The 26,186-nt window shown below is 40.0% G+C and overlaps 1 protein-coding gene across 1 annotated transcript; it reads right to left on the reverse strand.

Annotated features, from left to right (window-relative positions):
• Positions 1–324: 324 nt before the first annotated feature.
• rpa1 (replication protein A1) lies at positions 325–26,115 on the reverse strand. Its single transcript, XM_040131145.1, has 17 exons — positions 25,971–26,115; positions 25,562–25,609; positions 24,933–25,011; positions 24,452–24,560; positions 24,155–24,243; positions 23,897–23,971; positions 22,540–22,654; positions 21,268–21,370; positions 21,082–21,150; positions 20,569–20,761; positions 18,437–18,573; positions 16,911–17,059; positions 10,084–10,213; positions 6,831–7,007; positions 5,809–5,916; positions 5,410–5,496; positions 325–1,142 (listed from the first exon to the last, which is right to left on the reverse strand). Exons 1-17 carry the CDS (start codon positions 25,998–26,000, stop codon positions 1,038–1,040), a joined length of 1,803 nt encoding a protein of 600 aa, XP_039987079.1. The 5' UTR covers positions 26,001–26,115; the 3' UTR covers positions 325–1,037.
• Between the last annotated feature and the right edge of the window lie 71 nt (positions 26,116–26,186).

Here is a 26,186-nt window from a genome sequence, read left to right on the forward strand (position 1 = left end):
AAATGGGGAGGTGCAGCCTCATTGATGTTCTGCTTTAATACAACATGAAAGTCAAGTCTACAGGGGAATCTGTTGCACATCTGAGCAACAGCTGAGGAGATAGAGGGCATTGTTCGCCAGCCTGTGAATAAATCCCCTAAACACGGTGCAAGTCCTTTACAAAAAAAAAAAAAAAACCCTACAGGTTTTTTTTATGTTTAATTGGCAAAGGTTAAGATCAGGAGCTTTGAGCTGAACAACTTTCAAAATTACTGTTATGTACGTCATTTAATACAAATATTCTTCTGAAAGACAGCCAAGTATACACTGTTAAACAGACAAAACTTGATTTCAAACACCTTTATTCTCACAATCAATTAGCATGAAAAAAAAGAACTGAACTACAGAAGTCACAAAACAATTACAGGCATTCGAAAATACACCTTGTACTTAAATAGAATGTAGTACATTTCCCATAAGGCTTGCATTGTGCATGTGTATATGTGCTTATGTTTGCAAGTATGTAAGAGATGGACCAAAAAAAAGAGTGGGAGAGTAAACGGTCTTATCAGGGATGTGCAGGTCCAGCCCAGCCATTCTGAGTGCGCATCAGAGGGTGAAAAAGAGTGCTAGCTACTTTGCTGGTCTTCTGCCTAAAGCAGCCACCACCCCCACATGACCAGAGTGTATGCAGGAACAACTGGCTGACTTAAGACAGACACAGTGATGATTTCTTTTGTGGCTTACTGACCTACTCTCCGCTCTGCTTCCTCAAATAACAAAGAACGAAAAAAAAATCCTTGTCTGTTAAGTTCTCCAGAATCAGGCTACCAATCATTATTTCACAAAGGAAAGGTGAACATTCACTCCATAAGTACTCCAAAATACCACTTTGAGGATCACTCACTCACAGGGAGGTAAATCAATAACAAAAAACTAAACAGAAATGCTTCATCAGCAAAAATCTGTGATACTTGTATAGTTGTTTGTTGGCTTTACAGAAACAAAGGAAAACTTGCAAAAGCAAGCAAAATACTTGGCATAGATCGCAGAGGTTCTTACTGGGCGGCCAGTTTCCTTATGTTCATGATCAACCTCTTGCTGTAGTCCTTATGGTCAACAGGCTTCACTTCCATCACTGTAGCCTTGATCCTGGATTCATCCTGTCAGAGAAGACAGTAAGAAAATCATTCATGAGACATATATTCACTTCTTTCACAGTAAAACCCAGGCTCACAGGACAACAGACACTTGCATCAGACCTTATAACCCAGTATTACACACACACACACACACACACACACACACACACACACACACACACACACACACACACACACACACACACACACACACACACACACACACACACACACACACAAAAATGCAATATATTAATTATCAGTTGCAGACAGATGCAGACATTTTCATTTCTCCAATAACAAAGTGGGCTAATGTGAGACATTTAGACTGGATGTCTGAATTGCGTTGGTGTTCAAATTAATGTTTTGCAAAAGAGGCAGCTTTTAAAGCCATAACCACCTCTACAGCTGTCTAGACAGGGGAAGGTCATTTCTACCAGGACCATTATTCTCTGGATTTAAACAGAGGTTACACTTATTTTGTCTCCATTAATCCTCCACTGCTGAAGAGGGTGACATGTAAATCATCATCCTTTGACTTGGTGTCCACATTCTTTATGAATAGCCATGTTTTATATCCATTTCTCATTTGTTTTTTGTGATGCAAGAGAACTATGGACATTTTAAATACAAAATTATGAAATAATGGAGAATTACACCATCATAGTTTACATTTTAGAATGAACAAGAATCAACTGTCACATTACACATCACTATGACTAAATGAACCCCATACTAAAACTGTACAGTCCATTTTATAGAACAAATATGTCACTTATGGCTCCAATTTGGCGAGATTGAGGAAATAGGTGCAACATGGCAAACAGGTTAAAAACGTCCAGTAGAAGGAACACATGTGGATCCAGATGGACAGAAGAGTCTTTGAGAATTTTGGACATAATTTTACTACGGTGGTTAAAGGTAGCCTGTGGAGTTCATGACCAGTCGTAGTGCTATGGAGAAATGTTTTTAACAGTTTGTTTGTGTCCTGCAGTCACATGAGTATGCACATGCATGAGCGCAATGCAATACACAGTCCTGCCAACGGTTTCCGCTATTACACTGATCAAAATTTAGTAGCCATGAAATGTAGCAATGCACCAAAAGCAAGGAGAGGATGGCCGGCTAGCAAACAGATATAAACACTGAATGATATAGAATATTAAAAAAAAAAAAAAAAAAAAAAAACTATACAAAGATGGATGACAGAACATCTCAAACGCCCCCTGGTGGCTGGATGCGGTATTGGTCTTAAACCCCCACCCCTCCATGTTAGCGGATGGGACATGGGACAAACTAAGAAATCAAAAGTACACATCAAATAAATTTTTCCCAAAGATGGTTTCTGTCATTTAGGTAGTTCTTATCACACTGCTGTATGTTAAATAATGCATTCAACAAGTTTATCGGTCCTCAATGATACACACAATGTAAACAGAAACTTTGTTTACAAGAGAACTCCAGAGGGCACCTTTAAGTGTTGTTAACTAACTGTCAGGGTTTCTAAAAGGTTGCCGTGGATTCATCTTTCAGTAACATGGATGCTTAGCTCTGAGACCTGAACGTTATCATCAGTGCAGCAGTTTATGTAATAACGCTAACTTTAAGCCTGAAGCCCTAGCTAAGACCTATATTGCCCCTGTCTGGCCAGCTACATTTACACATTTTGGCAAAGGAGGGGGGAAATCCAACGGGTTAAATTATGTTATTCAAAACACTGATTTTGCTTAATCAACGTTAACCAAAAGTCTCCTTTCTGATCAATATTGTGCACTATGGAAATAAAACCTGAAAATTTTTAATCACAAACAAAATCATATTAAATATTACAAATGTCACCACAATCTTTAAAATTGTTAATATGATAATTTTATTAACAGATTTCTGTAAACTCATATTTTAACACAATAAAAGCAGGTTTTTCTTCCCCCGACATGTGGGAACAGTGATGGATACTCAATTCACTAAAAATTAACCACCTGCATGTTATTTTAAACATAAAATGGTGAGTTATGAGTAAGGATTATTACAGTGATTTTCTTGTATACTACGTCCTCCATATACTCTCAAAGTAATGTAAACTGCAGTTGAGTGGGTGAGTTTAGACAAGGTGTGTGAGAGTGTGTGTGTGTGTGTGTGTGTGTGTGTGTGTGTGTGTGTGAGTGTGTGTGTGTGTGTGTGTGTGAGAGAGTCTGTGTGTGAGAGAGAATCTGTAAGCAGCCACCATCCCACAGCCAACTTGGATGTTGATCCACACTTGGACAACCTGTGCTGGGCCCTCTATAGCTAGAACTGCGAGTGTGTATACACATGAGCACGAGAGGAACAACACACATAAATTTTCTCCACTGTGACCTTTTTGTAACAACTTTAAACTTGCCAGGAACGCTTATAGTAAAACAAGAGCCAAGGAAACTAACCATTTCTTACGTGGAAAACAAGGCATCTTATCTCCTATACAGCCTGCAGTCTACTGACAATTCACACAGACACTCAGAAACTAAACATCTAAAGAGTATCTTAGAAATAAGAAAAAAAACAACTTTTTAAATCCCTATCTTACATGGATAATTCATCCTTGCACACAATGCTACACCCGTAGTTCTTACCCAGCCTTGGAAACTGGTTTAAGAACAATTGATCTGAAATACAAAGCCAGCAGTGCTCAGAGGGACAGGAGTTAGGAACCAATTCCCTATTCGTGACACTCACACGCTCACCTTGCACTGTAACCCCAGAATAGTGTAACGGACTCCATCATATAATTAGTGATGGCCAGATCTTGTCAGAAAGAAAGGATTTATGAGGGCAGTACAGAAATATTATCCACACAGCCATTTGCAATGGAAACAGAAATGTGGTGGAGATTGGGGCTGCACTGCAATGGACAGCCTTGAAAAGAGAGCAGTATCAATATCCCCTTTTTCATCAGTGTCATCCTTTCAAGACACTTCAATCAGTTACAATGTCTAGATAAAGCCAACAGGGACAGCAACTACATTTACACACACATTATGTCAAAAGCTATGCCACATTAAGTGACATAGCTTTTGCTTCTCAGTGCCACCCCATATTTATCTTTACAAAGACTATGATCCTTTATTTAAGAATTTTGATGCCAGAATGAGATTAATTATGGCCGGACACACTTGAATGCTTTGTCTTTATCCTTAATGGGACACTAGTAGCCACCGTCAACACTGCTGCTTAATAAGAACTTCATGTCAATTTGAGTTTTGGTTCACTGATGTGGAGCAACAAATGCATCACAACCCTTTAATGAGTTGAATGCTAAAGCCCAATAAATCTCGATCTTCTTGATAACAGTTGCAGAGTCATTAGCTCCTATATAACAGAACACTATATAATAATGATAGTAATAAATTTCTTAGCGGTAATTAACTATATATAATATACAGAATAGGGCTGCAACTAACGATTATTTTCCACTATCAATTCATATATGAATCTGATTCTTTTTCAATTAAACAATTCAATCGTTTCGACTATAAAATGTCAGACAATAGCATATTTAAAGGTCAGGCCCTGCTTTTTCCCCCCCACATCAAGCCTATGCAACACTGTACACATGACAACATGAGAGGAGCACGCCACAATGGCTGGCTTGTCGCATTGAGAAGGAGAAAACTGAAAGAGAGGTTGCAGGTGTCTCTGTTGAAGGAATATGGGGTTTGGAGGCAGCAGCCAATACCTGCTTGTAGTAGTGCCATTGGCAGTTAGGAGGCTGAGCTGAATGTGACAGACACAGTGGCCTCCTCTGTGTGTTAAAGGCGGATGCATCCTCTGGCTCAGCTCCAGACTTCCTGCTCAGAGTCCCAGCCCAATCAATTCTTTTATGCGCCTCCCTTAAAACAAACATTTATCTGTGTGGCCTACAGGAAATAGTGACCGCGACAAATCTGCGTGTGCAACCTTCACAAAGCCAATGAAAATGAGCGGCATTCCAGGGCAAAAACTGAGTTTTTTTTTTTTAAGAGATGGTTCTGTCAGTGAAGTTGATAGCTAGGTAGTTTTGTTAATGAATGGGAAAACTATCAAAGAGGAAAAACAAAACTGCTAGAACCTTTTTATGTGCTATGCATTTCTAGCTCACGTAGGAATGAACGTTGTTTAGGGGATCTTGTTTTTTCTCCTCCCTCCTCTGTCACATGGGCAAACAGTATTTTCTACTTTACTATAGCGATATGGTCTGTCTAGAAACCATGCTCCGGCGACAACAAACCTGTAGGCATTTTATCAGACTAATCACCATTCCTGTTTGACTTACATTATACGTTTCTAGCTTCACTCTGTTGCGGAAGACAAACGTGTTGAAGTTGGCTTGTTGGAAGACCTCATCGAAGGCAGTTTCGTTCTGAAATTGAGAAAAACGTGGTTGGCTCAATTTCAATGAAAGAAGTAAACATACTCTTTTAATCAAATGTTAGTTTAATCACAGGTTTCAAGTGCAAAATAAAGTAATAACTGAACACTCAGACACGCCTACTGTGATTTTCTAAGTAATTATGCCTGGAAAGGAACACAGCACAATAGGAGTCCTTAACACAAATTTGTCTACGCAAGATTGTGTGAGTGTGTGCCTGTTTGGCAGGCACAAAGCCTGAGGTTTAGCTGTTCTCTGGCCATTTCCTCAGGCCAGTATTATATTCGGGAAGGGGAGTCTCACCGAGTCCTTGAGCTGCCCCAGGTAAGCTGCATTCTGGCCCAGGATGGCCTCTGCACTCTCCTGGAAGCAAGTCACCCACTGGTTGTCTCCATAATCTGCAATGTTGGCCTGACGGATCAAACAGAAAACAAAAGGCATGAATAAACAGGAAGAAAAGTTTAATCCATAAACAAGTATAGATCAGTGTACTCTAGTTTAAATTTTGTATAAGGGTGTCTTGATCTCCTGTTTGTTGTTGGATGTTTAAATATGGTATGTTGTTAACTGAACACATCTCTCTGCACTTAAGAAGTCATAATATCCTCTAATTAGCCTATATCTTGCAAGCCTGGGAAAACATGAAGAGTCATGGTGCACTTGTGACACATACGGTGCAAGCAAATTCACAGCATATGCTACAGTTTGTGAAGAATAACAATATGTCGACTGGTGCCGGTACAAAAACAAAAACTGCCTAATTCAGATGCCCGGCTGCAATTGCAGTAATTTTTTGTGTTTAATGTTGTTATTTTTTAAAATAATGTTTGTTTAATAATGAGCTGAGAAAAGGAGCCTGTATTGGTGTTCAGCGTTGCACTTTCTGTAAAATGACTAACATCACAGGATGGAAAGCCTCAGCAATTAACCCAGCATAGCTCTAATGCAAGTGTAAAGACAATCTAAAATTATGTCCTCACTACACTGTGTCACAGAAACAGCAGAACTGGCTTTAAAATTCTCTAAGTTGATCTATCAGACTGGGGCAATTATGAACCACAGGGGTTGGGCCATAAGGCGAAAGTGTGGCTTGAGTCCCAGGAGACAGGAAGATGTACAAGGACAGCAGGTCAGGAGAAAGACAAGGCAATGAGAACGACTAGAAGGATGACACCCACAGCCTCAGCAGGAGCATCTGTTTAGCACTAGGCAGGTAGAACAGGGATTTAAGATATGTGCATTAGCATATATGCTTGTGTGTGGATGTGTGGCACAGCTGAAAAAAAAGTCAGAAGTTTTAGGGTATCGATTGCTGAGTCACTTACAGAAAGGATGAGACGGTACTTGAAGTTGGGGAACTCTTTGTCACACTTTTCACAGCGGAACATGCCATTCTGTTGGTCTACCACTTTTTTATTGCAGTCTTGGCTCGGGCAAGCCTGGTAAAGGCAGTTTTCCTTGCGCAGGTACACTATGGTGGCTATGCAGGTGTAGTAGTCTGCCTAAAAAGGAATATAAACAAACAAAAATCCATATCAACAAAAGTTCAGTGCCAAAAGTTAATGAAATGTAATTCTTACTAAATGCAGCGTTCTCACTCTCACGACCTTTTTGTTTTCTATGTTAGATATGTTGACTGTTGAAAATAAATAATAAAAAGAGCATGAAAATAACATTAACATTAAATTTTCAGAAGCATGTAGTGGAGTATGTGAACACTCAGAAAGCAATATTTCTGCAGTAGATGCACAGGTTACACTCCCAGAATCCTGATGGCTCTGACACAAATGCAAACTAGAGAGGTAGCTGCTGCTTTTGTGAGGAATAAGCAAACTTTAGAGATATGCTGCACATAAACAGCCTTCGGGAAACATTCCTAGTCGGCATGGAAAACACCCAAGCAAGTGTCATGAATTTCACATTGGACAGAAATAGATGAATATAAAAAGCATCTCTGGATGTGCTGTAATGAAGAGATGAAAAGTTTCAACATGTTGGCAGACAAGTCACATCAACTCTCGTCATCTGGAAAGGTTTCCTCATGCAGGGCGGCCCGTAATTCATACAACAAATAGTTGTCACATCCTAACAGCTGATTGTTTTGGACAGAGCCCTCCTGTCCTACTAAACTCAGCATCGGCTGTGACAACAAGATAGGAGACTAGGACCCTGCACACTTTGCTAAAAAGCTAAAGGTGCCTGTTCAGGGTCAGGGAGCAGAGCAACACGCCTGCCACTTTGGTGCCTTAACGTCTGAGTACATCAACCGAGCATGAGCGTCGCTATGTAAATGCAATTATGTTACCTGCGAAGAACTGCTTAAGGCCAAAGGTATCTGCAATTAGAGTTTCTCCAAGAGGACTGGAAAAAGAAAAACTGGCATATTTTGAAAAATTTGAATGCATCTTTAAAATATTTCACTGACCTGGCCATCCATTTCCACTGTCAACAACAGTTTTTAAAAAAAAAAAAAATTTGTATACAGTCAAGAGACACACACACACACACACTAGTACTATCATTTCTAACGTTTGCTAAAATAAACAGGAAAGCAATTTATTCAAAAATAGAATATCTCTAAAGTACAATGGAAATCAATTCTTTCCTCTCTCTCTCTCTCTCTTCAAGTGCTGATCATTATGTTAATACGAGAGGTGGTAGACCCCAATTAACTTCAAAAAGAGGCAATTGATACTCCATGTCATTTAGGATAAATAAAAAGCCCCTTGGAGCGTGGTCATTGTCAACAAACAAAACAAGAGAAAATGATTCTGTTCCAACTCAGGGAACCACGGGCTAATCTTTTTTCATTACTGTTTTTGTTTACCAAAAAAAACAACCCAGAAATCAACCTCTGCTTCTTTCCCGAAACAAGTTCAATTAATCAAGTCAATACTTCTTCAGTTAGCGTGTGACTGACTGGCACTGCCACAGTGGGAAGAGGACAGAGGAACTGGTTTCTCGCCTCTGTCACGGGCCTTTACAAATGCAGTGTCAAGCCAACAAGGCGGGTGACTACTTACTGTCAGAGAGGGCACGGGAGCAATGTGGAAACTCGAGATTGTGACACAAAGACTCTGTGACAGAGACAATTAATTGCAACAGACTTTGGTTGGGGGGGGTTCTTGAGAGGCATGACCCTTATGCCCCTGTGTATGGGATGTTTCAGAGGGGTTGAGGACAGCCTCAGCTCAGCTCCTTTGTCATTACCAGGCCTCATCACATGCCTTACTGAGGAAGAGCAAGAGCCTCCTTAGCCTCGGGTCAAACCTTTCCTAACCTTTCCTCTCCTAAACAGCAGGGAGCTAGTGCCAGAAAGAAGCCTTTCACCTGACAGGGGGCTAATGGTTATAGTCAGGATTTGGGATGTGGAATTTAAAAGGGGGGGGGGATTTGACTGCTTAAGCTCCATTGCAGGCCACCAGATGATAGAAAAGCTGAAGCAGCTACACTAAAAGAGACATAGGGAGGAGCAATAAGCCATTTATTATCTGTGACTAGGAATCGTACAGTGCAGGCCATAGAAAAGAGAATTATGAGGGCACCAGAAGTATGACGGGGTCATTCACAGCCTCGGGCAGCTGACATGCATGCACATTTAAACCACTGAATAAAAAAAGCCTGAAATTACTAATTCACCAAACTGTATTTTTCTTTTAATTGAGCCTTACCGATAACTGCTGCTCTTGTTTAATCCATGTATTTTTGAACCTCTTGTTTTTTTCTAAGTGACAATGGGACCTCAGGCCTTCTTTGAGCCTCCAACTAGACAACATATCCCTCACGTCCAGTGTCTTACTCTTGTCTTTTACAGCCAGTGCAAAATTGTGTTTCTTGTGCCTCTTGGTGCCCTTTCATTAACACTTGCATCTATTAATTGTCCTAGTCTTATTTTCATCACACTGCGATGTTTACTAATGTGTAGAGCATGTTAAATTATGTTAAATTACACAAGTTAAGATCTCTGCACAGGACACATTATCCGCCTTAGACAATTCATACACTTGTGTGAGCACCATTTCCCATAATAGAAAGGGGGGAGGATTAAATAACACGTATTACTTTACTTATCTGAGGGCACTAATTTCATTAGTTCATTAGGGCAAAGAATAGAGCCCTTTGTAATCAATGCCAGAGATAAATGTGACTTTCACCAAGAACACACACCAAGACAGTGAGAGGACACCCACAACGCAGAGGGATTAATGAGTAGTAGGAGATCAGGAAACTTTGGTGGATCTGATTTTAAGCACAAATATCTGGTGGTGCAGTGATTTTATTAATCAATGATTATGAAGATTCATCACATTGACTGTCAATTAAAAGTACTTCGCAAAGCAGAACTAGGAGTAACAAGGTTACACTATGTTATATAGACCTTCAATGTGTACTGTGGGTTTTTGATAACAAATGCAGCTTGACTGTGAGCACTTTCATATTTGTTGTTTGAGATTCAACACCGGCCTTTCGGTTTGTCCTTGAATATCTTCAAAGAGTCATCCTTGAATAACAATATGTCTGGGGTTACCATATCTTGAATGTTTGAGTACATCAAGGCAAAGCTGAGTACGTGTGTACCTTGTCTGCATGTCCCAGGTGCTCAGTCTTAACGTCAGACAGAGCCTTCCAGTTGGTGTTTCCTCCCCCGCTGCCACCTTTCAACTCCGTCAAAGACTGTCCATCCATGGCATGGCCCTCCTTGTCATACCTATGTGAAATAAAGTGAATACCAGTCAGCAGTGCACCGCAATTTCCAAACGCCCTAGTTGGCATATTCATATTGCTTATTGTCTGACTAACAGCCCAAAGCCAAGGTATATTCCAATTTGAGGAGCATAAATATTTGAATATTTGGCCTTTTTTTGCTTTAAAATTGAATTTAATGCTAATATATTATTTGATTATCAAATTGCTGCCATCTAATTTGCTGCCAATTGACTAATCCATTAATCCACTTATCATTTCAGCTCTATATAGTTAAGAGTACTCGACCGATTTAGCACTCCAGTCTTACAAAATTATCCCTCACGATAGACTGTAAAAAAATAATAATAATAAATAAAAAATCTAAATATCTTTTTCATTTCCGTATTCTTCTTCCTCGTCAAAACCTGGTGCCTACATAACTCACAATGCAACTGGACTGCCAACAACTCTGTCAACTCTAGCCTCAAAGAGGTCTGGAAAGTTTACTTCCTTCTAACTGCACACACACACACACACACATTTTTTTTTTCCCTCAGCCCCAAAAGACCGATGAGGTAATTTGCTCAGCTCCCTCTGAAGCCACAAAAGCCTTTATACAACTATTTAATTTTTTTTATTTTTTTTTTTTTTTTTACATATGCAGTTGTGCTCCCACCTTTAAACTGACTTTAGTGTGTAAAATCATTGGAGTTTCCCTTTTAAATAAGTAAATTCTACAGTACATCAAAAATAATTTTAAAATAGCTGTATTTCCACTTGAGAGATCTGTATTATTGGTATGCAGAGGCCCGCTTTTGGACTGCAGCACTATTAATTTAAATACATCTGAACCCAAAAAGTCTGCACAATACGCTGCTGTTCACATGGCCATCAACAGACTGCAGGCTATCCAATTAACAGTTAGCTTAAAAAGAAAAAATCTTGTTCCAGGCAGAGGATCCATTTGTGTTTGTTAAAGCAGGGGCGGCTGAGCTGAGAGCAAGGCAGGCTGAGAGGCTTGTGAAATGAATCAAGAGCAAAGGGACAGATGAGCTGGCCTGGGTCAGGGCTGTTACGGTGATATCAGAAACCCATTTTTGCCCAATGTTCTCGGTAATTCAGGAAAGACAATATAAAGAAGAAAAGTGAAGGCGGGGTAGAATGAGAAGAAAGATGGGTGGAGATAAAATGCTGTTGTGGGGAAAAAAAATAACAGTTTAAAATGGTCACAAAGATCAATAGAGTTTACTAATCTGTTGGCCACAAGGCAAAGTGGCACACAATGGGGAGGTCGAGTTGTAAATACAGGGAGAGCAGGCCTTGCTCCTGGAGGCATGACTAATTGAAAATTTCCCCATTAACGGCTCAGATTGTGGCCTGAGCAACGCACAGGCTGCCCGCTTCCCATTCCTATTGACAAATGGGAGCAATTTTTTATGGCGGCACCAATTTCCTCGCCAGTTTACCTGCACTGTTTTGCTTTAATTGTTCCTGTACCCAGTTAGGAGATTGGGAAGGGGGTGAAAAAAAAAAAAAAAAAAAAGATATTCTGACAAATCAAATCAGACATAATGGAATCCATTTTCTGTCATAGCTCAACATCTCTCCTAAGACAGATGTTCTACAGAGGAGAAAAAAAAAATGATGTGACAACATAGCTGAGATTATTAAAAATGCATCACACTATAAAAAGGTAAGACTGCAGACTTGTAGGGCTTCACAGTGTTACATGGCTGCTCTGGACATCCGATTTGACAGATACCCGAAAAGGGCTGCAAAATGCTCGACAAGAAACCACAGTGAAAGCATTTAGTTTTAAAGCTGCTGCTGCTGTTTTTCTCATCCCAGACAGCAAGGAGCACATGAAACAGAAATGGCACAGAAGACAGTGATCATGATGAAACAGACAAAAAGAGGACAAATTAGATCTGGCAGTAAATGTGAAACAGTCAACTGAAGGCACGCAGATCCCAGCTTAGAGCAGTGTGGCTTCGGTGAGACAAACTATCTGCAGGAGCACAGACATAAATGACTGGAGGCTGGCAGACAAGCATGTGCACGCCACAGACATGTTAAATGTCAGTGTGTCAATAAACAAGGACAGGACTGGAGCGGTGACATGTCAAAGGAGGTGGTATGAAGGGATGATTGGAAATTGTCAGTAAACAGTGTTCTCAGCTCCAGGCTAAGGCTCTAATGCCTCAGCTGAGAGTGGCAAACACACCACAGACACAATTAATCCATGTTGTGCGTGACATGGTGTTAGCCACTTCATCTGTAGTGACTGACATGTGGTCAAATATGGAACTAGCAGCGACTAAAAAGAAGCCACAGTGGTAGTTTATTCAAATGTAAAAGCGGATAAAAAGGTATGTTTTCCCTTATTCTCATTTTGGTAGAATTATAGCAAATCGTTTAATTTTCCTTATTATGGACAGATCACACAGACTGCATTTGGAAAACCATGTGTGTAAGAGAACACTGTAGAATAAAAGCCGGGGGATACAGCAATCAAATATTTACATGTCATCCCTTCACCCTAGGACCATTCTGTATGCATCAGTAGACTCGGTATGTCACAATAATTTTAATGAGTTTGTCCTATAAGGACAGAGAAAGTATATAATGGGAAAAAAAAGGAACAAATTATTAATATGCTATGGTATTTTTCTGATTAAAAAAGGGATTTAAATGGTGCAGTAGTAACGCAAACTGAACTCCCTGCATACCTATTACTTTGCTGTGTTTTAAATAAACATAACCTCAGCATACCCGTATAAATAAAGGTTATCCTATTGGAAAAGTTATTAACCTGTGAGATAGAATGATAGATTACATCTTTGTAAAACTTTTAAAAGTAATATGTAACTTACATATCAGTATTTTGAATTAGAAAAGCAATGAAATTGCAAATCTATACCTGGCCAGTATATGTAGTAGAATAAACTATCTGTAGAAAGTCAAAAACCGGGCTGCACCTAACAATTATTTTCATTCTTGGTTAACCTGCTAATTATTTTCTTGATGAATCAATAATCGTTTTGTCTATAAAATATCAGAAAATTGCAAAAATGTTAATTATAATTTCCCAGAACCCAACCTTAGGCATTGAAAGTGCTAGTTTGTCCTCCCAGTAGTCTAAAACCCAAAGACATTCAGTTTACTAACATGCATGATAGAGAAAAGGAACAAATTGATTCAATTTCTATCGTCAAAAAACAAAACATAATAAAGTATAGTGCTAATTAAATGACAGCTCTGCATGCCACTGAGCAGACCCAGAAGTTCATCTGGGGAATGAGTTTCTTTGGCTGAGGAGTACTTTGACAGTGGAGACCGGCTGCCTCCTATTATTCACCAATGACAGAATCCTTCACTTTGACAGACACCTCTGTTAGCAAATTTGGTTCATACCATTCAGTAAGTCAATCACTAATGCAGTTACGTTAATAAATCAGTAATTCAGCCAGTTACTCCACATCATCTTTTTTTTTTTCTCAAATCAATACAGCACTGTGAAACATTTGGGTAAATAACAGTCAATTAAATAGTCGGGCATCATGTTCACTAGACGACTATACTAAAGCATGTTTGCTTCTTGGATAATAATTACTGCCCTAGCTATGTGCTTTGTGGCCTGTATATGTAGAAATACTGGAGTCATTATAAGATAGGGAAAATGTCAACTTGGACTTGTGTGACTAAATCAATTAATGGTGAATGTATGAGATTGATAGCATCAAGAACTGAGAATAAATATGACAAAGTATAGCTAACAGAAAAGTGACTGCCCTGCCTGACAGTATGGGAAAAGGCAGCACAACCAACTCTAAATGTGCTGTTGCCACCTAATGGACAACTGCTTCTGCACAGTTAAATGGATGAAAGTGTAAATGTGAATCTGATCTTTAAACTGATAATTTTCACAAATAATTTACTGTAGATTTAATGCTAAATTGGCAGCCTCTGAAGTAATCTCAAAAAGAGGGTGGGGGCATACAACACATGCAAGTTAACAACGCACTGAGACCCAGACCCCAGATTAACCCCAGGATCAAGATAATTAGCGCATACTGCAGCATTCTTATTTGAGGAAATTAAAGCTATTTTCATCTCTGTAAGATTAATTAGTGCGGCATTAAAGGGATAGTACTCAGCTTTCCATATAAGAAAACTGGAAAGTGCTGAGGGGCACCACTAATACTCTGCATGAGTTTGAGTCAACAGCCCAACGAGGATAGACTATTCATGTGAGGAAGTCCCAACGGTCTGCGCCAAAACACAATCAAATTAACACTCCTCCACGTGAGTAGAACAATGATGTTTCAGCAGTCTTGACAGTAAAGGCATATCTTTGTTCAGCTGAGGGAGAAGAAGGTTTGGGTTCTTCTGTACAAGATTAAAAAATACTTATCAAAAGATTATTTCAGAGTTTAACTGATTCTGCTTCCGTGTTCTGTTGGCTGACAGAACAATTATTAAAAGGGACACATTTCATGGACTGTTACCATCCTGAAACCCAGGCTTATCACCAACACAACAAAACACACATTATGTATTCAACAGCCAGCAGTCTTCCAGTGAAAACATACACTGACAACTTACTACTCATCACTATGTATCATCTCTGTAATGCAGCCTTAAAATAAAGATAAATAAAGGAGGTTATTCCCTCCATTCTCTTCAAAGCATGAAGCTAGCTGCGCTACGGCTCTAAGATATGCTGCATAACAATCTTGTCTTCACCATGGTCCTCCCTTGGATTGACTTGGATCGAGAGTAATGAGTCAGGCCTGGCCTCCTTCCATCTGTGACTTTTAAACTGGTCATTAGTGGATGCCTGCAAACCTGTAGGAACCCATTGTCCAAAGAGGACCCACAAGGACCAGCCCCGTTTTCTCTGGTGGATAAACCAACACAAGGATTTAAGGATCATTATCTCTAGCTGTCCAGCTGAGAACTGACTGGAGAAAGTGGGGAACAAGCTTCGGTCGTTAGGCAGAAGGAGCAGAGGAAGTGTAAAAAGCCTATGCTACAGCAGGGATGTGGAAACTCATTCGGGACTTAATGGTAAAAGAAAGAAAATGTTCTTTTATCTCAGTACACAAATATAAAATAAAACCATCAAGGAAAAAAAACAAAAAAAAAACAAAAAAAAAAACAAAAACCCTTAGAGCAGTTCATAGTTGTCGGCATTCTGAGAAATGACATGAAATATAAAAAAATATATATATTTCGAGAAGCCAGAGGTAAGTACCATAAGCCAAGATATCTGATTAAAGCGGCACATTTAAGCGTATTTTTCTTTCTCACCTGCAAAAGAGCCACATTTCACTGCTCTGATTATGCAGATCAGATCCTGTGATCAAGAATAAACAGTCACAGCCACATTTGTCAAAAGCAGGAGAAAAGACTGCACAGGACTTGTCGCAAAATAAATTCGAACTGTTTACCATCTTTTATTTATCGAGGCAGAGCAGGCACTGGTACTGGGAGGTAAATAAATGAAACCCTTTGGATAGAATCAATTGAATCTTCACTCACAAATACAGACATCTGCCTTCATGTCAAAAAGTAAGGGCAAACAAGGTCTGCTTGAGTGGGATCTCTAAGGAGGACGGATCAATCAGCTTGCCACAGTGCTGGAGTGAGGTTAAGTATAAGCCCCGCTCCCCTGTCCATATGAGCATTGACTCATCTATCAATCATGCACCTCCCTGTACCATTTCATACACCCATTTGACAATGTGTCCCTATAAACCTTGAGACCACACACTGACCAAGTGATGTGTTTGTTTAAAAACAGACAAGAAAAACAACAAAAATGCCTTTTATCCACATGTCTGGCACAAATAAATTAAATACTAATGTACAAACTTATTTCTGGTCATGTTATACACAGGGGAGAAGAAATAATTTAGGAAATGAAGAATCGAGGAACTGGCACGGGAGCCCAAAGAAAAGATGAAAGCTTGCGTCTTTAATGTTTCTGTATTCCTTTGCAAGAAAAGCCAAGAGAAAATCTTCAAGGAATAGAGTCACATGTCTTAATTGTGTTAGTTTTCTGTAATATAACTCTGCATGTGGCTGTAGTTCTTCTAATAAATTAAACTATAGTGCAGTACGCATGACTACATGTACACATGTAACTGCTCTGATTTTAAAGGACTAAGATATTTTGGCTAGTTTCCACGTAATCCTAGGTGTTCAAGGGAAAACAAACATTGAAGAACATATGTGCACACTACACAGCCACACACCAAGATAAAAAGAAATGCTACAATCAACATAATCACACAGAAATTAGAATGGATTTCATTTCATCTAGAAAGGCAATTAGAGGAGTAAAAAACCCTTTTCCACAGATTAAGTATGATTTACATTTATATGAAATGCTGCATTGAAGTACCCCCCCCCACATTGTGGCTAATGGGGGAAAAATAATCTTGATAATGAGAATCAGAGCATGCACTCTCACAACTTGGGAAATTGAAACGCACCATTTAAATCCTTCGAGTTCTTCAATTTCAACAGTAATACTTGCATGTGAGAAGTTGGCTTCCAGTGGGTGAAGTAAATAAGAAAAAGCCCTCTGGCAAAAAAAAATGTATATCCATGTTTTACACCTGCTGTAAAAGCACTTTGTCTTGAGCATACAATCGCTTGGACATATAAGCAAATTCTGTACTGCATTATCTATCAACCTTAGGCTCACTTACCAGCCTCTGAGCTTATATGCCTCAGGGATGTCTGGGTTGATCATCACGGTGCTGCTGAATGATGCAGAAAGGGACCGGCCTCCAAAGTCTGAGAGCTTCGCCCCCTTAATGGCTACAATGGGCTGTCCAGAGCCATCAAACTTTTCTGCCTACACAAAGAAATAGATATGGAAAAAGGGTAGACAGTGATTAAAACTTTGTGGTTACTTGTACATGTCTGGATTTAACTACTTCTGTTTCTTTGTTTAACAAGTTGTGTGTTGGTACTTTGTATCAAAAGATTAATCATTTACACCCATGCAAGTGATGCTGTGAGGTTGTCCTTAGGCACAGCAGTGCTTTGAGCTAACTGCTAACATGCTCAAAATGACAATGCTAACATGCTGATAATTAGCAGGTATGATGTTTACCATGTTAGCGTGTGGCTAATTAGCCCTGAACACAGTGCAACAGCTAAGGCTGATGGAAATGTCGTTAGTATTTTGATTGTAAACCAAAGTATTGAACAAACCGATGTGAACAGCCTGACCAAAAGACAGACATTTCTATCCCCAGAACCACAACGCTAAACAACAACAAAACAATGAGCACATTTTTTACTTCAGTTCCAACATTAATATCAAATTTTTTTTTTTAAACTTATTTTTGTTTACTTGATTTTCAGTTTCATGGTTTTTCAGTTTTATTTACTATAATAACCTGAGGACATCAACTGAGGAAAACCAAATAACAGAGGGAGGAGGGGGCAACAGTAAAGCCTTCAGAGGTAGAGAAAAATATCTCCAAGACTTGCTGTTTGGCATTGCCATTATTCTTTGCAAACTATACATCTTGTGTACCTCAGCATGTCCCTCTGGAAAAGGGGTATCTGTCGAAAACAAACAAACAGGGAACTCTCTGCTTCTTGTCAGGAGGAAAGAAATGGTGGCAAACTCAGCACAGTCCCTCTGAGCCACTGGTAAAAATCAACTGCAGGCGCACAGTTACTTCATCACCCAGTGACAGGGAATTTAGTCAACGATTCATTAAACACTGCACACATTGTTAACCGTCTTTGATTCTTAAACTGCCTAACAGTGCTCAACAAACGCACTGAACAACCTTTTTAATTAAAATACCTTTCTGACGTAGGATCACCAAAAACTGAAGATTATTAGCTTCACAGAGGTAGAGGTTTATTATTGCAAGTACTCATGTTGTTGGGTTCAACCCCCTGAATGTGTGCTCTAGATTTAGTTGAGCTTCAGTCATTCAGGTCTAAATGGTCTTAGAATCTCTTACATCAAATAAAAACGATCTTAAAGGTTACACAATTTCACAGATTGTCTCTACGCAAAGACAGTTCCAATCATGTTTATTTAACATTTGGAAAGACGAGTTCCCGGAAGAAAGCTTTACCATTACAATAAGCACGTCCTCGTATCATAAAGGCTGGTATTGATTTCCATCAGTTATTTAAAAAAGCTCCAGACCCAACAACTCTGCCCCATTACGCGTTTTAATCTCCACATAATGTCTATACTCACTTCCTCTCCCCACAGTGTGACAGTCACCACCTTCCCAGACATGTCCATCACACTGAGTGTCCGCTTTGACACTTCTCTGTTGGCCTTTGTTGTGAGGCGGGTCACTTCTTCCACAGTCTTGCACACTCCGATCACATCTGTAATGAAAAAAAAAAAAAACAAACAAACAAACAAATAAGTGTTACACTTTAGCAGAGGAAACTGGCTTTATTTTTCTCTCCCTCACCTGAATGATTCACATTGTACAGTTTTGACACCTAGAATGTGTCACATCCTGTACCATAACCACAAATGGTTTTAATTTTGATTCTTCCCACATATACATACCATAAATATTGATTCTGCTGTTCTCGCCCACAGGTCACTCTAGGTCCCACAGTTTCCAGCAAAAAATTGCCTCTTGGGAAATAAGTAATTCATTCATTTCATACAGGTCACTGGCCTGTATAACCGGCACTTACATTCATAATGTAGCAGAGAATCCATGAAATTGGCTTCAATTGTTTCTGCAAATGCACTTAAATCAAGCACACTTTGTTGGCTAATGCAATCAAGCACAATAGATGCTGACGGAACCATTTATTTGTAAAGGTGCAACAGTGGCATCACCAACATCAACTAAAAACCCCCACCCTCACTGAGTAAAAGGACGTATTAAACCGTGAAGAAAAAAAAAATCTAGGTTTTGTTGCCAACTTGTATGCAGGAGAGAAATTACTCAAACAACAGTACAAGCTGCAGTCTTCATTAGAAAGAATTACAAGTAGGTTCCTTATTATTACCTCATTTTACCTGTGACAGCAGGTTCTCATTTTCTCATCGGCTCTGCCATAGGGCCCAAAGTCAATCTGCACTACAGGCTATTACTGTCATCAGTATTATTAATACCACTTTTATCTCTCCGCTCATATACAGTAATTACCTTAGCCTCCCAGCATATCCGGCTCTACTTCCCGCTACAAACTCTATCCTCTGCTTATGATAGCTTATTATTGGGTGCTTGGGAACACCTCATTAGGAGCCGGGCTCTGACCATCGGTTGGTTGGTTTTTGCTTTTTGCAATACACAGTTCTTAAGAGAATAACGATGTGTTTACGCCTCACAGAGCGCAAGCCATCCATAAAGGAAAACAATGTGCACTCACACAGCAGGAATTATAAAAGACACAAACATTAGCCACCTGTAGTTTGATGCACGGTGAATTCACTGATGGGCATCAACTCTGCGCTCTGTACATTTGTTTAGGGCACAGAATACATAAGACAACATCAAAACTAATGTCTCATAAAACTGATTGGCAAAAGGTGGCCACCATCCAAACAGAACAAACATCTCATATTCAGCGGATCATCCCACTAACAACAACACATCAACAATGCAGCATATGAACAAACTGAGCCTCAAGCTCTTTCCTGAAAGGCTTTACATGGGCTGATTCTGAGTAATAAACAGGAGAAAGTATAGAGTAGGGCTTGCTGGGTATTTCCACAGCAAAAAGACAGATCCTCAAGTCATGCAGATTATGCTTACATATCTATTGGAAGAAACAATGCCAATTCACCACCTAGTCTTTACTTTCTAAGTGCTCTGTTAAAAAGGACAGGTATTTCAGAGATTTTTTCTAACCAGCTGCTCATATACAATATTTTATACTGTAAGATATGACTTTGTTTAGGGGTGGAGCAGGTTTGGAGAAAAAAAAAAAAAGGGGCCGTAACTAAAAGGAAAAATCTTTATTTAGGTCTATTAATAAATAAACAAACAAACAAACAAATAAATAAATAAATAAAACTACTTTGAGTCAGCTACAGAGGCAACAACCCGAATTGGGATGAACAGTTCCAATGATTTTTATTCCTCCACCATATATTTAAACTGGTTAGGATTGTAGGCAGGCTTTATTAAACATCTTACATAGGCTGTTTTTAAATGTTTTATTCAGCCTCTCTCTTTGTTACATTGTACTAGGAGGGTTCAAAGTTGACAGGTGTCACTCTATAAACACCTGTAATAACTACCAACAGCCAAGAACTTGTTCTTAGAGGTCTGCATGTTACAGCCGTCTGATGTTATTTAATGACACAGGTTGGGTTCAGAAACGCCCTTGTAGAAAATTACTTGTGCTCCTTACCGACAATGGCATCTTTGTCTCTGTTCTCCAGGTCACCAATAGACACAAAGTCGCACTGCACCATGGGGACATCACAGCTGTCTTCACAGGGGATGACTGTGGACTCTCCATTGAATGTCATCTCATAGTCATTCTTCAGTGATGTGTACTGCTTGTTGGCGATCTTCAGGGAGCCCTTGGAGATGTAATAGACCTGGCCCATACAGATGGATGAAGCGCGTGTTAATCGGCGATCTGGGGGAGCATTTCACCTGACTGAATGGTGCAAACAAGATACGACTTCAGACAGCCGGGGGGGGTTGACAAAGGCTGGCAGATGACCATAAGCCGCTTATTGTATGGGTACAGTGCAGCCAGATGACTCATTCATAGTCTCTGTGGTTTTAACTCACAAAGTACTGGCAGCTGTTGACAGAGCTTTCTGCAGCCAAATCCGTCTTTAACAGCAGAGTGAAAGAAAGTTTTGCCAGATAATTAGGACACCCTGAATCATTATCTGGAAGAACGTCTCACCTTGCCAACCTCGATCAGGCTGTAGAACTTGTCTACCTCTTGGTTGAAACCAGTCACTCGTATTTCTCCCTGTCATAAAATAAAACATTTGATTAATATAAAAAGTAGGTCAGGCACAGCACAGGATTTCCAGGATCTTGTAGTTTATTTAAATAAAATAAACAATGGGACCACATTAACACTCACGCTCTCATCCACAATCTCCATGGAGAAGAGTTTGCCGTCACCACGAGAGTTGCTCCATGTACGGATGGCGCTCTTGTTGGTTACACGAGCACGGATGGTCCACCTATCGGACAGAGACAAGTTACTCATGTCACTGCTGCTCATTGTCAGAGCACCTCATGGACCCAGAATTTAAACATACACATACGCATGCCTTTATTCATCCATTCACAAACTCAGCCTTTTAATAATCTGCCCCCGTGTGGCCCTTTGGATGAATGGCACTGAACCTGTATCATTTACTTGCCTCTTCTGCAACAGGCTTTTCAGGGACATTTGGATTACTCACAGGAGACAAAGGCACAGGTGTAGCTAATGACATTAATAATGGCTGTTACATTTAGGTATGCCAATAAATCGGCAGTATGAGCCCTGCACTGGCATTCCTCAATAGAGCATAGTCATTAGTAATGTAATCAGAGACACCAGCAATTCACGGCAATTCAACGTGTCCTCTTTGAGAAAGGCCTCTACTACTGAACTGTGCAGGGTGGTTCAAGTCTTGACACTTGTGCCATAGTAACAAATGCCTATATCTTTCTTGTGTGTTCTTGCTATACACAATCTGATAGCAATATATTGGCCGATAGTGTTTTTTTTTTCCTTGACATGAACAAATAAACTTTTTGGATAAGGATTCTTAATTTTTTTTTTTTCTTTGAAGAACTGTGACCTTGATCTGTACTAAGCAGGACATTTGCCTTTTGCAGGATAGTTTAAAGTTGAAAGATAAAGTTTCAGTGCTCACTAGTGGACAAACTATGTAGGCACTGACTTAATCATATCTTTCACATTCCTGTCCTGCAAGCCCTCGTTACCTATTGGGCAACATATACACCAATACGGATATGTCAGCCATAAGGTAGTAACAGCTGATATTAGAGGCCAATTTAAAGATATTGTTTATACAGATGATGCAAAAAATATTTCCACTACTGTTACGAGTTAATTCACTGCCAAATAAGTTGTATCTGTGGCAGGGCTATTGTATAGAATTGTATTAAATTATTTAAGTGTACATGATATTGTACCTGCCTCCAGTTGTCCTCAACATCTAGCTTCAACATGCAATACTTCACGTGGTCTTGCTGGTGCTTAGTAGGTCGGTGTTGCATTTTTTTTGTTGTTGTTTTTATTATACATTTATGCAGTAATGTGTTGTTAATGTTCCAAAGATGGCAAATATGCAACCTTTTGACATGACATAACCCAATGACTGGGAAACATACTCACTTGGACTGGTAGGGGTTGAGGCTGGCAATGGGCACAACTTTGGAGCTGCCCCCTGGAGTACTAGGCACAGCAGATGGGGCCTTCTTCCCAAAGTCTCTATTGAAACCTCTGTTCACTGTTGGAGGAATGAAGAGAGAAATAAATGATCCATTTAGAGCAGTGATGGAGAGGAGTCAAGAGAGAAGCACATACATTATTCATCATAGACAAATTACAAAAATCAACTTTCTTTGGATTGCAAACTGTGATCACTTCAATCATCTTACTTCATGAGGGAAGTTTCATCAAAGAAAAACCTAATGACTTAAAGTAAATATATCACCACTGACACAAGTCAAGCAAGATGAAAGACTGGAATAGAAAACAAAACTCTTGTCAAACCAAGTTGTTGGGGATGTGTGATGTGCATTTCCGTGAGAAGGGATGATTCACTTTTCACAGAATCAGGGCAGAGTGTGAAATGCTATAACGAACTGGAGCTTCTCTTCCCCCGGAGAGCGGTGCTGCCTGACTTTGAGATTTTCCGTTTGAACAAGCGCTGCACATTTGATTTGTGTGCGTCTCACGCGGAGGATTAGAGTTCAAAGTGTCCACTTAAGTCCTCCCACTTTGCCAACCACTGCACTTCTGGTAATTAAGCCCCCAGATCAAGCAGCACACACAGAGAAATGAACAATGACTGTGCTGATGAGGAGGGTGCTTGCCACAACCTCAATTCCCACATGGCAGATTAGAGGCATGAATACCTGCTATGACACACACTAGAAGACAGCAAAACCCTTCTGACAGCCGGATTGCACATCTCTCCTGGTCCAAGTTATTTGTTATGCTGTGATCCAGTGCTCATCTTTGGCATGAAAAACTGCCAGTGTTTCAAAAATAAATCTGTTTGTTCATGGGGTATACGCTCTCCTGGTAGTCTGTTTTGCTGTGTATTTGTTCGTTTGTGTATTCTACTGTGCATCCAAAAAAAAAAAAAAAAGGCGAACACACTGATTGACATGCAGCGACAACGACAGCTACCCATCAACGTAGGCTCATAGCTGTTAAAGTTTATGATACCAAGCATTCACATTAAAAAGGGGGAACTCAGGAGAATTGTGAGTATCAATTACGCTGAGAAAAAAAAAACAAAAGCTTGAGAAAGCTAAAAATGTAAATGTTTCTCAACGGGCCGGTCAAAATCACTTGTGTCCTGTAAATCCGAGGGTCACCTAAATTATGGATAGCAATAGAGGAAGGCTGCCATCTGGTGGTTGTTTATCAATTTTTTCTGCATTGTGTTTTTCCATTAAAATGTGAATTCTGAACATTTTCACCCATTTTAATTCATGTTCAAATTAAAACTTGCACTCACTTTCATTTTTATTTTGTGCCTGAAGTGGAGGGCGGCTTTCGGGGTTTGGAGCTGACTGCAGGCCTTTAGACTGACCTACAAGAGAGACTTGACATTAGTGTTGGCCTGCAATGACAGTACAACCTCATCTGTATGACCGATCTATATCTAAACATCATTATCACCTCACAGACAGATTCCCTGAGCAATGCTTCAAGATAAGCATGAATTATTCAGCAAGTAGCAAATACTATTATGAAATGTGTTTTGAAGCCTTACCCTCAGTGTAAGGAGTAGGGTCACCTATTTTCCCAGCAACATCTTCAGCTGGCTTGATGACATCAATTTCCAAAATGATCACCACCCGTCTGTAAAGAGTCATCCCCATAAACAGCAGAAAGCAGCCTTGTGTGCATCTTCAATAGCTCATCACGTTCAGCTGTCCAAAATGCTTCCAAATGTATGAATTTTCAAAGTTTACAGTAACAACAAACATTGTATTGGCACAATCATTTGTCTCTTAATTCTCCCCAATCTGGTCTATAAAGTCAAGAAATGTACAGAAAAGCCACATACCGTCCATCCTTCAGTATATTGGTCACATGCCTCTTCAGAATACAGATGCAGTTGGGGGCCAGTCTGTTATCCTCCGCCATGCAGTTCAGCTGGGTGGAGAGCATGAAGGCTGCAAAGGTGCAGAAAGATGAGAGGATAGAATCAGGCCGGGGCCGGCCAGCTTGATTCAACTAAGGGGGCTCTGGAGAATAACCACTCTTATAAGCAGCCATCGTCTTTAACTCCACCATGCCCATCCTACATTCAATGCTTAATTAAAAAAAAAAAAAAAAAAGATGAAATATGATGGGTAACTGTCTGAATTTTGGCAATCAAGTAAATTATCAACAATCATAGCATCAAATCTTTATCAGTCCCACAAAACAATAACTCTCTGCTGTCTCTCTGCAAATAACCTGCTGAACACACCATATTGTCTCTGTGGATACAAACTTGCTTTCCTGTATGTATCTAATAAGATAAATCGGGGGGGGGGCCTTACAGGACAGAGTGTGCCGCCCATCACTCATCATCACCCGAAAGCGAGCTGGACCGTTTCCCCCGTCAATCTTGCGAATGTTCTGAAAGGTGATATACAAGTGATAATGGTCAATATATTCAAAGAACGATGTTTGTCTCACCAAATATTCTGTTTGTCTGATCTTGTGATTCTGCATCTTATTACAGCATTCCTTTAGTTTCGGTGTATGGTACAAACAAACAAATTAAACAAGACGTTATTACCTGCATTACTTCTTTTTTTCTTTTGTAAATAAAACTCTGCTAAATATGTGCAGTGTGGCATCCACCCTCAAACCGCTGCTCACTACTACACATTGTAGTATTTTTGTATTTGCATTTACAAGTTGTATGCCACGGCCTGAAATGCATTTTCGGGGAGCTGTCCCATCCCGAGGAAAATAAGTGATCCGGCTTTGTTTTGCTGAACGCTTCCTAAATCTGATTCAAACAGACTGTGTGTCCATGTGGTGTCAGTCTTGACACCACCAAATGCCACAAAATACAGGACAACGCAGGTCACTTGGTCAGCAGTGATGTAAACAAGTGGCTAAACATTAAAGGAAGACTATGTGATCCTATTTTTTATTTTTTTTTGGGTTAATTACTCACCACCAACTGAAGCACTGCGTCGTTGCCACCGGTGCCATTTGACAGAGCCTGTAAACACAAAGGGCGTCACACCATTTTGCCGTCGGGTTTGACGTTTTGCATAATGTTTCCCCCCCTTGAACATTTATTTTCCCCAGAACCAAATGACCCTCCATGTCTAAAGTTAAAGTCGGAGCTCAGTTTCGACCGTGTGCGACGACAGCGCGCTGGCTAACGCTACTTGAGAAGGACACAAACGTTAACGACACAGCTAAGGTTTCATCTTTATTCGTCTTTATATTACATGAAGTGGGGATGTCAACGAGCGACTGGACAAAGACTGTACTAAGAAAACTGCATCAAACCATCTGCAATTTTGGCTCTTCGTTTTGAAAATCGTGTTTTTTTGGCGGAAAAAGATTAACCTCACCTCTATCGCACCCTCCGAGAGCTTCGTCATGTCTGTGAAGAGGCGATTTAGAACCAAAAAAAAGGACAAATGTACTGAAATATAAGCTGCACAGCCAACTCCGCGCCTCTTCCACCTCAGGCACTCTATGAACTGCTCCGGTGGCGCCAACAGCTCGCGCAAACGCGCCAAGCGTCGTGCGTGCTCCGCAGCCAGCTTCCGTTTCCGTTCCGTCCC

The sequence above is a fragment of the Xiphias gladius genome, chromosome 7 (assembly GCF_016859285.1).
Source record: "Xiphias gladius isolate SHS-SW01 ecotype Sanya breed wild chromosome 7, ASM1685928v1, whole genome shotgun sequence".
Classification (NCBI taxonomy): Eukaryota; Metazoa; Chordata; class Actinopteri; order Istiophoriformes; family Xiphiidae; genus Xiphias; species Xiphias gladius.